This window comes from Malus sylvestris, chromosome 2 (genome assembly GCF_916048215.2).
Source record: "Malus sylvestris chromosome 2, drMalSylv7.2, whole genome shotgun sequence".
NCBI classification, from domain to species: Eukaryota; Viridiplantae; Streptophyta; class Magnoliopsida; order Rosales; family Rosaceae; genus Malus; species Malus sylvestris.
In genome coordinates this window covers 5,250,787-5,263,468 of record NC_062261.1, presented here as the reverse complement: position 1 = coordinate 5,263,468, position 12,682 = coordinate 5,250,787, and the positions used below count along the sequence as shown (strand labels likewise).

The 12,682-nt window shown below is 38.6% G+C and overlaps 1 protein-coding gene across 27 annotated transcripts in view; it reads left to right on the top strand.

The window, feature by feature from the left end:
- Positions 1-12,682, top strand: part of LOC126596889 (disease resistance protein RGA2-like) — a 47,043-nt gene that overhangs the window by 13,707 nt on the left and 20,654 nt on the right. For 26 of the 27 annotated variants that reach the window (XM_050263760.1, XM_050263602.1, XM_050263632.1 and 23 more), the window contains exon 1: positions 11,429-12,681. The exons of the other annotated variant lie outside the window; for it this stretch is intronic. In XM_050263760.1, coding sequence (XP_050119717.1) covers positions 11,548-12,681 — 1,134 coding nt within the window. In that variant the 5' untranslated portion in view covers positions 11,429-11,547. Of the gene's footprint in view, positions 1-11,428; position 12,682 lie in introns of those variants that run through there. 27 annotated transcript variants of the gene reach the window in all.

Below are 12,682 nucleotides of genomic sequence, written 5' to 3'. Positions count from 1 at the left end.
TTTAATGGGATAGGTAGAAGGTTTGATAACACTACTGCCAATATGAGACACAGTCAAACCTTCACCATTGGCAGTTTGCACAAGCTCAGTAGTGGGATATGGCGAGGCTAAAGACAGATTCTGAATATCAGCAGTCATATGGTTTGAGGCTCCCGAATCCGCAAGCCAAAACTGAGGAGAGGTTTGAGAAGAAGAGCATTGGGAGGGATGATTAACCATAGTATGCATAGCATGCATATGAGGCAGATTTGGAGACTGAGAAGTCGACATGGAGACTTGTGAGGGAGGAAACTGCGAATCACCAATGTAATTTGGCCCTTTGTCATTATAAAAACAAAACCAAGTGGAGTGGTTTGTCTTGCCACAGATATGACAGCCTTGTTGTGATTGAGATCTCGATCCGCAAAAAGATGCAGAGTGACCATATGTGTTGCATAGCTGACAAATGACGGAAGGAGATCCACCAGTATACCCATTTGGAGAAGAACCAAGAACTCCTGAAGTTGAATTAGGATACACATTATAAGACTGTCTGTGGAATTTGACTCCGTGATTAAACTTGCCCCTGCCTTTTTGTTTGTTATGATTAAACTGCCTGTTCCCTCCTGAGAAGAAATTAGATGGACCAGAATTATTATGAAACTGAGATGGAGATCGTTTGGTAGCCGAAGAATGATCTGCAACCATAGCAGACAAAAGTGGACCCTGAACATGAGTTTCAACAATGAGCTCCTCAGCAAGAAGTTGAGATCTAAACTCCTTAAGAGATATAACATTCTCACGGCCCCGAATCACACACCTAAAGGTATTATATTCAGGAGGTAATCCATTAAGTGCAAGAATCACAATGTCCTCATCTGCAAAGTGTACCCCGGCAGCAGAAAGATAATCTCGAGCTTCTTTGATCTTTTGCAAGTACTGAGACACACTATCAGACCCTTTCTTGATTGTTTGGAGATTGGACTTCATTTGAAAGATACTAGTTCGAGAAACAGTGGAGAATTGTTCCTTCAATCTAGTCCACAAATCTTGAGAACTAACACTGCCAATAGCACAGGAGACAGCAACTGGAGATAAAGTTGCAGTGATTAATTGCATTAAAGCCCGATCATGCATTTTCCAGACAATGTAATCCTCATTTTCCACAGTAGATAAACCAGGCTCATTGTTCCGATCAACAGCAGAATTTCCAGAACGTTGAACAAAACGAGCAGGACAAGGAGTAGATCCATCAACAAATCCCATAATCCCATGTCCGTCCAATAACAATTGCATTTGAAATTGCCAATTTAAGTAGTTAGAATCATCCAATTTCACATGAACAGATGCAGAAACAGTGGAAACAAGAGATGTTATAGGAGATTGAACAATCTGAAGTTGAGAAGCAGTCACCATAATTTCGTATATCAATGAAGAAACTTAACAGAGGCAATATCACAAACACCTGGCGGGCAGAAAAATTTTTAATCTTGAAGAGAATCGAAGGACAATATCAGAAACCCTAGAAATCGAAGGAGAAGAATACCAATCCAATCTTTGAAGAACCACAACACCAAGTGCAGAAATGGCTGTGGGAAGAAGACGAAGAACTCGACGAGCAGCGAGTAGCGGAAGCAACTAGAGGATCGAAGATGCGCAAGCAATTTCGGCGATTGATACCTTGTTAAGCATTAGCCATTTAACCAAGAAAACGAAGGAATCTAGAGAGAGACAGAACTTAGAGAGAGAGAGAGTTCGGTAACTGTATTTCTATTTCTTCTTACTTAAGCTATTACATCACACTAGTATTTATAGAGAAGCCATACATCACAACTGCCTCTCCAACAATCCTAACTAATTACTCCTATCTTGAGCTGACAAGTGGCACTATATCTACCCTTGATTATACTCTAACACTTATTGCCAGGGGGAGGGTTCCAAGGGTGGAGATGTAAATGGCAATTACTGTTCATTAATGGTAATTACTATTCATTTAAGGCAGTTACTGTTCAATAGGGTGGATTGAATAGTGGATTGCCAGGGGGAGGGCTCTATGGGTGGAGTTGCTCTAATAAAGAGAGTTTTAATGAAAAGTTTGCGGTACTGTTTACTTTAACGAAAAATCATATTTTTACACTAAAAAGTCAAACCTGATATTATTCACTTTACCATTTATTTTATATTTATCGTTAAAACTCAAAGTTTTCAAACTCTTTTCATTAGTTTTCCTTATAATAAACTTTTGGTAACTTTTTTTCCTGCTAATATTATAAAATAATTTACATAAATATGAAGTGATAGAATCTCAATTTAAAAGAATCTACTTAACATTTTTCTTTTTAGATAGTCTTTGTCCTTTCTTTCTTTCCTCTTTTGCATTATTATTTTTTGTTCAATCCTTTACTTTATTAAAGTTGGATCTCCACTATCGTCTAAAGTTGTCTAGAGAGAATCCTTGTTGATACAATGATTTTTCGGCACTAGACTCACTCCGTCATTTGGGGTGGGGTTAAAGGTGGATAAAACACAATATAATGGTACTCATATTAGTCTGAGTGTGCAACATCACCAGAATTTTTTTTTTGGAGTTGAGCGATATTATCATTAAGTTAAAAATTAGTTTGTCACTTACGAGGTTCAAAAGAGCAAACACTAGAATTATCTTCGTATAATAAAATTGGATCTCCTTTATTGTCTAAAGTTATCCAGAGAAAATCTTTCCTGATACAAGGGATTTACATTTACGTGGTCTTGCTCTGCTTTACACTTTTTTGCCATGTTATGCCTCCACTACTGTTAGAAAAGTGCTCAGTCTCACCAAATCAAGTTCACAGGTGTAAAGTGGCATCAATTATAAGGGTCCTATCATCTTTATATGTTTCTCTCATCTTCTTATCCACATTTTCTTGAATTATTTGAGAAAAAAGTTTATGCTGATTTAAAAGCAAAGTAATTGCATTTTCATTTTTCCTTTTCTTAATTATTCTGTTTTTTAATCTGACATTGCATTACACGTATTACCGTATTAGTTCAGTTTAGTTTATTTTACCTTAATTTAGCTTAGTCTCTAAAACTAATCAAATTCAAAATATTCGATGCAACTAATGCATACTAAAATATTGCGGGTTGGAAGGATGATGAAACTACAGTTTAAGCATCATACTTGAATGTTGATGTCCGTGTAACTTTCTTGGAGGGAAATTGAGGAAGACGGGGGTCAGGGGATGTGCCATGTGGGGACGTGTGGGGCCCATGTTTGATTAGAACAGAGTCGGACGTTATGTTGGTGGGGTTGAATGAAGGGCTCAAGATGGCCTTGGATGCGCAGCAAGTTACCCGGCGTCTCACTTGTTAGGAGAAAGATTTCAGTAGGTAAAGCTTAAGAACTTGCGCACGCTGCTCTCAAGGAGGATTCTGGTTGTTTTATGTATTGAACCGGCTTTTCAGAAAAATCACAAATTTAATTCACTGCTTTGTTGTGATTAGGGATGGGCAATGGTTATGCGGGCGGGTAACCGCGGTTAATTTACCCATAACCGTTTATGCTCATACCCGCATAACCGTTTACCCGTTGGGTAATTACCTAAACGGTTAACCCATGCCCATAACCATTTATAAACGGTTAACCATACCCATAACCGCATACCCATTTAACCGTAACCGTTTAATACCCGTTTACCCATTTACCCTCTTTAACCCATTTATCCTTTTTTTTTACCATAACCCTTTTTTCACCCATCTACATGTTTTTTAACAACTTAAAAATTAAAAAAAAAATTGCCATGCAAGGATTTTCTAGCTTCTGCTTGTTGTTTGCCTTGTGTTGGCTTCTTAGCCCAGGTTTTGTTGTTCTAGTTTTTCAAAAAAAAAAAAAAAAAGATGCAGTATTCAAATTGAGGCTTTCTGTTTGGTTGGCTTCTTAGCCCAGGTTTTGTTGTTCTAGTTTTTCAAAAAAAAAAAAAAAAAGATGCAGTATTCAAATTGAAGAGAGGTGATTGTTGGGTTAACCCAACTTCCCATCCCCTGTCAAACAGCTCCGTATGTGTGTGTGTATATATATATATATATTCTCATCCTCTGTCAAACAGCCCCGTATGTGTTTGTCTATATATATATTAATATATTCAACATTACATATATAAAATAAATGGGTAAACGGTTACCCATTTATAACCGCGGTTAATACCTATAACCACCCATTTAAATTTCACGGGTAAACGGTTATACCCATAACCGTTTAATTATCTAAACGGTTACCCATAACCATAACCGTGAAGTTTAAATGGACGGGTAACCGTGGTTATCCATAACCGCGGATATTTTGGCCATTCCTAGTTGTGATATATGAGCATTGTAGCCCGAATTCTGTTGTTTATCATGTTGAATCAGCATCTTTAGGTTTTAGTGTATTTTCAATAATTTCTAAGTGAAAGTTGTCATTTTTATCTTTTATATGAATAATGCTAGGTAATTAATTTTTAGAGCACATTTGCTAATAAGAGCATTGTAGCCCGAATTCTGTTGTTTATCATGTTGAATCAGCATCTTTAGGTTTTAGTGTATTTTCAATAATTTCTAAGTGAAAGTTGTCATTTTTATCTTTTATATGAATAATGCTAGGTAATTAATTTTTAGAGCACATTTGCTAATAAGATGGGTTTATATTTTATTTATTTATTTATAAACAAACAATATTATCTACACTAAAAAGAATAGTATGAGGTTAGTAATAATGTAATTCAACTTTACCTTTAACGAGAATCAAACCTAAAACCTCTTTTAAATCGTAAGACTAAATAACAAGACCTCATTTTCATCTTTTATATTAAATCCTCATTACTTTATTAAAGTCGGCCTCCACTATTGACTAAAGTTGTGTAGAAAGAATCTTTGCTGACAAGATGGGTTTATATTGCTGGACCACACTCCACTCTTGAACATTATGTTCACGCTCACAGATGTAAAGTGGCGTCAATTATAAGGGGTCTTTCTTCTTATTATACTGTTATAAATAGGCAAAATTTATAGAGAGATAACATTTACTCGGTGAAGGAACGAAGCAGTTGCAGAGTAATATACCGACACAAGCTGTTCCAGAGGAAGTAATGTATATTATTGCTATTAGATATATTTCTCTTTTCTTTCTTCTTCTCATTCACTCATCTTTGCACAATTGAATTGCTCTATTTATAGAGCTACTTCAATGGAAAATTACAAAACATTACTATTTAGCTTATGAGTATATAGTACACATGTGATACTTTACTATACACATTACTATACACATGTGGGCAAACATACCCATCATTTACAACACTCCCCCTTGGATGCCCACATATCAACATCAGTTGCCTCATTAAAACCTTGCTTGGAAAAACCCTGTGGGAAAAAACCATAGCGAAGGAAAAAGAGTACAACTTTACCCGGATGGTGTTGAGCATGCTTAGGTTGCCTCGTTAAAACCTTGATAGGAAAAACCCAGTGGGAAAAATCCTAAGCGAAGGAAAAAGAGTACAACATGCATGTATCATGAATGCTCCCCCTGAATTGTATCTCCCCCTGATTCCGCATTCTTCAAATCTGTAAGCCGACGTAATCCGATTCCCTGTACCAACTTCTGAAATGTGCACTTTGGTAGAGATTTGGTGAATAAGTCTGCTAAATTTTCATTGGAACGGATTTGTCTGACTTCAAGAACTTTAGCCTTCTGAAGCTCATGTGCGCTGAAAAATCTTGGAGATATGTGTTTAGTCTTATCACCTTTGATAAATCCTTCCTTCATTTGGGCGACACAGGCTGCATTATCTTCATGGATGACAGTTGGAGTGTTTGTCTTTGAAGGTAGACCACATGAATTCCGGATGTGATGGATCATTGATCTTAACCAAGAACATTCACGACTTGCTTCATGTAAAGCAATTATTTCCGAATGATTGGAAGATGTTGCAACTAGCGTTTGCTTTGTTGATCGCCATGAAATTGCAGTATCTCCATTAGTGAACACATATCCATTTTGTGAGCGGGCTTTATGCGGATCGGAGAGAAAACCAGCATCTGCGTATCCAACAAGGATTTGTTCATTTGTGGGCTTGTCTGAGTAGAAGAGACCCATATCTGTTGTCCCACGAAGGTATCGTAGAACATCTTTGACTCCCTTCCAATGACGAATTGTTGGAGCAGAGCTGTACCTGGCTAACAAGTTAACTGAAAAAGCTATATCTGGTCTAGTACATTGTGCTAAATACAATAAAGCACCTATTGCGCTCAAATATGGTACTTCTGGACCAAGGACCAGTTCATCATCTTCTTTTGGACGAAATGGATCTTTCTTAATGTCCAAAGAACGAACGACCATTGGGGTGCTAAGTGGATAAGCCTTGTCCATGCCAAATCGCTTCAGTATTTTTTCAATGTAAGCTGATTGATGGACCAAAATTCCACTAACACAATGCTCGATCTGCAGGCCTAGACAATATTTGGTTTTCCCAAGGTCTTTCATTTCAAATTCGTTTTTCAGATATTCAGCAGTTTTGTTGAGCTCTTCGGGGGTTCCAACTAGGTTCATATCATCGACATATACTGCCACTATAGCAAATCCAGTATTTGATTTCTTAATAAACACACAAGGGCAGATGACATTGTTGGCATATCCTTCTTTAATCAAATACTCACTGAGACGATTATACCACATTCGCCCAGATTGTTTCAGCCCATATAGTGATCGCCTTAATTTGATTGAGAACATACCCCGTGGTTTGTTAGTTGCTTCAGGCAACTTAAGTCCTTCTGGGACTTTCATATATATGTCAGTATCTAATTCTCCATATAGATATGCGGTGATGACATCCATAAGTCGCATGTCAAGTTTTTCTGAAATCACCAAACTTATTAAGTAACGAAACGTAATTGCATCCATTACAGGAGAGTATGTCTCTTCATAATCAACTCCAGGTCTTTGTGAAAAACCTTGTGCAACGAGTCGTGCTTTATATCTTGCAATCTCGTTTTTCTCGTTGCGTTTCCTTGTGAATACCCATTTATAACCTACGGGGTTCACACCAGGCGGGGTTTGGACTACTGGTCCAAAAACACTTCGTCTTTCCAAGGATTTTAATTCTGCCTGGATTGCATCTTTCCACTTAGGCCAATCTTGTCTCTGTTTGCATTCATCAACAGAGCGGGGCTCAATATCATCACTTAATATGATTTCAGTGGCTATTGCAAATGCAAACATGTCATCGATGATTATTTCATTTCGATCCCACAATTCATTAGTACATGCATAATTTATGGATATTTCTTTGCTTTCATGTACTTCTGTCTCTTCAGGGACATATGTCTCATCAAGGACATTTTCTTTTTCTGGAAGTACAAAGTCACGAATTGTGGATTTATCATTCAATTCCTTTTCTTGAATGATATCATTTGGGTTCAATTGGGCCCTCATCTTTCTCTTTCGAGGAGCTGAATCTTTTGAACCTGGGGGTCTACCACGCTTCAGGCGTGCACTGGATGAATCATTCGCTGCCACTTTATTTTGTCCAACAGGGACATCAATTCTTGCAGGTGCGTTTGCAGCCGGTATATATGACTGTGTCACTTTCGAAGCATCATTAAATGCATCTGGCATTTGATTAGCAATACCTTGAAGATGAACGATTCTTTTCACTTCGTTTTCACATTGAGTGCTTCTTGGATCAAAATGAGATAAGGTGGGAACAACCCATGTTAGCTCTTGTCGTTCTTCTAGAACGGTCTTTTCTCCCCCTAACGACGGGAAAATTGTCTCATCAAAATGACAATCAGCAAAACGAGCTGTAAACACATCACCAGTCAAAGGTTCCAAATATCTAATGATAGATGGTGAATCAAAACCCACATAAATTCCCAATCTGCGCTGAGGTCCCATTTTAGTTCGTTGTGGTGGTGCAATAGGCACATAAGCAGCACAACCAAAAACTCGTAAATGTGAAATATTTGGCTGATGTCCAAACACGAGTTGTATTGATGAGTATTGGTGGTTGGCTATGGGTCTCAATCTAACCAATGATGCAGCATGTAATATGGCATGTCCCCATGTAGAAACTGGCAATTTCGTTTTCATGAGCAGAGTGCGGGCTATTAATTGAAGCCGCTTGATAAATGCCTCTGCTAAACCATTTTGAGTATGGACATGAGGAACAGGGTGTTCAACATTAATGCCCAGTGCCATACAGTAATCATCAAAGGTTTGAGACGTAAATTCACCAGCGTTATCAAGTCGAATGGACTTAATGGGATGATCTGGGAACTGTGCTCGCAACTTAATTATCTGAGCAAGAAGTCTCGCAAAAGCTACATTTCGAGTAGACAATAGGCAAACATGTGACCATCGGGTAGATGCATCAACCAAAACCATAAAATATCGAAATGGTCCACAAGGTGGTTGAATAGGTCCACAAATATCCCCTTGAATTCTTTGCAAAAATGATGGGGATTCATCATCAACCTTTAGTTGTGATGGTCTAATTACCAACTTCCCTTGGGAACAAGCCTTGCAAGGATTATCATTCGGGACATTAATGTGTCTGCTCAGTAATGGATGTCCATTAGAGTTGGTAATGATTCTACGCATCATGGTGGATCCTGGATGACCTAGACGGTCATGCCAAAGCATGTAAATCTTTGAATCAATGAACTTCTGGTTCATGACAGTATATGCCTCAACTGTCTTTATGTATGTACAATACAATCCACTCGATAAACCATGCAACTTCTCCAATATACGCTTCTGGGTATCATTGGAGGTAATGCATAAATATTCCACATTTTCTCCACTTTTCGTTTCAAGGTGGTATCCATTTAAACGTATGTCTTTAAAACTCAACAAATTTCGAATGGACCGAGTAGCATATAATGCATTCTTTATAGACAATATTGTTCCATTTGGTAACATAATCTGGGCTTTTCCTGAGCCTTCAATTACATCTGATGGTCCTGATATTGTTGTTACCTTTACTTTTGCAAGTACCAAATTCGAGAAATACTTTCGGTCTCGAAGTATTGAATGCGTGGTTGCGCTATCTGCAAGACAAAAGTCTCCGCCATTGATCTTGTTTTGAGAATAACCATAATTTTTATCCATGATCTCTGAGTAAAGAAAAAACAGTTTATTCATACTGGAATACTACTTTTATTGAATTGAAAATGCGAGCATTAAACCACAGGTACAAATAACATGAGTACATTAAACATAAATAATTCAATCGGACCCATAAACTTCATTCCCTCTTTCATTAATAAAGTCTGTAGCATCCAGGTGGGTTGTGTTTAACTGTCCTGATAAATTGGTCACTGGATCAGGAGTTTCCATTGGTTTAGCCTGGTCAAGGAAATTGATCTCGACACCCTTCTCCTTGAAGGAGGCTTGATATAGTTCCACCAGATGCTTTGGGGTGCGACAAGTACGCGCCCAATGTCCGTTGCCACCACACCTATGGCAACCTCCTTCATGATTTCTAGGAGTGTTCACATGAGCTTTTCCTTTCTGGCGATTGGTATTTTTAAAGCTCGGGCCTGGATTATACCTTGGAACCTGGTTGTGAAACTGGACACCATGGTTCTTGCTTTTTCCTTTCCACCGACCTTGCTTGTGACCACGTCCTCGTTTGTAATTATTGCCACGGAAGGATATGGTATTTCTTTCAAGGGACGCAACATTCACTTCTGGGAACGGTGCTGATCCAGTAGGTCGGGAATTATGGTTTTTCATGAGAAGCTCATTGTTCTGTTCAGCCACCAAGAGCACAGATATCAGCTGGTTGTATTCAGTGAAGCCTCGCGCTCTATACTGTTGTTGCAGTACCATGTTAGAGGCGTGGAATGTGCTGAAAGTCTTTTCCAATAACATCTCCTCAGTGATAGTATCCCCACAGAGTTTCATCTGAGAGGTAATTCTGAACAACGCCGAATTGTACTCAGCCACTGATTTGAAATCCTGGATCCTTAGGTGAGTCCAGTCATAGCGAGCTTTTGGAAGAATCACCGTTGTCTGGTGATTGTATCTGCTTCTCAAGGCATTCCAAAGGGCTAACGGATCTTCAACCGTTAAGTACTCGCTCTTTAGTGCCTCATCAAGATGGCGACGAATAAAAATCATGGCCTTTGCTCGATCTTGAGAGGATGAACTGCTTTCTTCCTTGATGGTATCTCCAAGATTTGCTGCTTCCAGATGGATCTTGGTATCCAGTACCCATGTAAGGTAATTCTTTCCAGTAATGTCCAGGGCAGCAAAATCAAGCTTTGCCAAGTTTGCCATTTTCTTTTCTGAAAGAAAAATGAGGTGTGTAAGAACTTGCAGTAATATGTGTACTGGAGAAATATATTGTTAGAACTTCTGGTTCTTACAAATTTTTTTGATCTTCAGGCCAAAATGATAAGTACTCGAAACTTCAGGCTCGAGATTTACACAATTAATGAGAAGGGCAATTGTACCGCACCATTCTCATCGAAATAAGTATAGGATGGGTGATTATCCCGCACTACTTTAAACAGCAGGAAAATTTAAATATGTAGAGCAAGGTGGACGATTATACCGCACCACCTAAAATTGCGATAAAATTTAAATATGCAAAGCAGGATGGGTGATTATTTCACACCACCTAAAATTGCGATAAAATTAAATATGTAAAGCAGAGTGGGTGATTATTTCACACCACCTAAAATTGCGATAAAATTAAAGATGTAAAGCAGGGTGGGTGATTATTTCACACCACCTAAAATTGCGATAAAATTAAATAACGGGAAAATTTAAATATGCAGGATAGAGTGGGCGATTATACCGCTCCACTTAAAATTTGCAGTAAAATTAGATCTGCAGTCCAAGATAGGCGATAGAACCGCACAATCTTGGATTGCATAAATAATCAGTGGGTTAGTAGTCAATATCTACACCAAACAAGAAATCAAAGATATAAGTGACAGTTAGTTGGAGAACTAGAAGTAAACATGGTGCAAACAGTTCTTCGCGAGGGTATACCCAGCAATTGAGGGAGAGGAAGAAGAAGAACAGAAAAAACCTTAGAGGAAACATTTTTTTTTTCTTTCGGTGAAAGGAAATGAGAAAAAGATTAGAGAGTCGTGCTGATAACGTGTTATAAATAGGCAAAATTTATAGAGAGATAACCTTTACTCGGTGAAGGAACGAAGCAGTTGCAGAGTAATATACCGACACAAGCTGTTCCAGAGGAAGTAATGTATATTATTGCTATTAGATATATTTCTCTTTTCTTTCTTCTTCTCATTCACTCATCTTTGCACAATTGAATTGCTCTATTTATAGAGCTACTTCAATGGAAAATTACAAAACATTACTATTTAGCTTATGAGTATATAGTACACATGTGATACTTTACTATACACATTACTATACACATGTGGGCAAACATACCCATCATTTACAACATATACCACATTTTCTTGAATTATTGTTAAGCCTTTCATTCAACTTATTCGCTCTTTTTGTGTCCTTCCTTGGCCTTCTCTCAGTTCTCTGCCTTCTACTCTCTAATCTCCCTTTGTCGCGCGAGTATGGATGTGCTTGAAGGTATCATCACTTATCCCGTGGAGGGAATACTGAAGTCGGTCGCTTCACTTGCTGCTCAAGAAATCGGTCTTTTCCGAGGATTCAAAAAAGAGCTAACTGAGCTTCGTCAATCGTTACTTGCGATTCAACAGTTCTTAGGCGATGTTTCCCACCAACCATGTCACGAGGGCAACGCGGTGGAGGACTGGGTGAAAAAACTGAAAGACGTAGCTCATGATGCTGACGATGTCTTGGAGGATATCAACTATGAAGTTCTCCGGCGTAAAGCTGAACTGCAAAACCACATGAAGAAGAAGGTACTTAACTTCTTTTCGCTCTCCAATCCCATTTTATTTCGTCAAAAGATGGCCCACAAGATTAAGGACATCAATGCGTCCCTGGCGGGTCTCAAGAGTGAGGCATCTTTCATTGGCTTAGTTGCAAGGAGAGTAGATCATACCCCTCCTCCAATTATGAGGAACAGAGAAACTGACTCGAACTTCCGTCCGTATGACAAGATCATTGGAAGGAAGAAAACTGTGTCGAATATCATTAAAATCTTGATGTCCAAGAATCAGGAAAAGAACCTTTCGGTTATGGCCGTTGTGGGAATCGGAGGACTCGGAAAGACGACTTTGGCAAAATCAATATTCAATCATGATGATATTCGTACGCCTTTTGTTGAAAAAATGTGGGTCTGTGTATCCGACACTTTTGAGGTTAATTCGATTCTAAATCGGCTGTTAGAATCCCTTAACTCAAACAGGACAGGACTTACAAGTCGGGAAGCATTGCTGAATGACCTCAAACAAAGGTTGACAGGGAAGAGATATATTTTGATACTGGATGATGTTTGGAATGAAGACAAGAAGTTTTGGAGGGAGTTTATGGATTGTTTGTCGACGCTCAATTCTGGTCCCGGAAGCATTGCCATTGTTACTACCCGTAGTGCTGAGGTTGCATCAATCACTGAGACAATGCCGAGGTGTAATTTGGAGGGCCTATCAGAGGAGGATTGTTGGTCTGTATTAAAGGGTGAAGCATTACTAGATGGTAATGCTTCTTCTCTAGATTCAGATCAAGAGTGCATTGGAAGGGCCATAGCTAAAAAGTGTGCTGGTGTACCATTGGTGGCAAAGG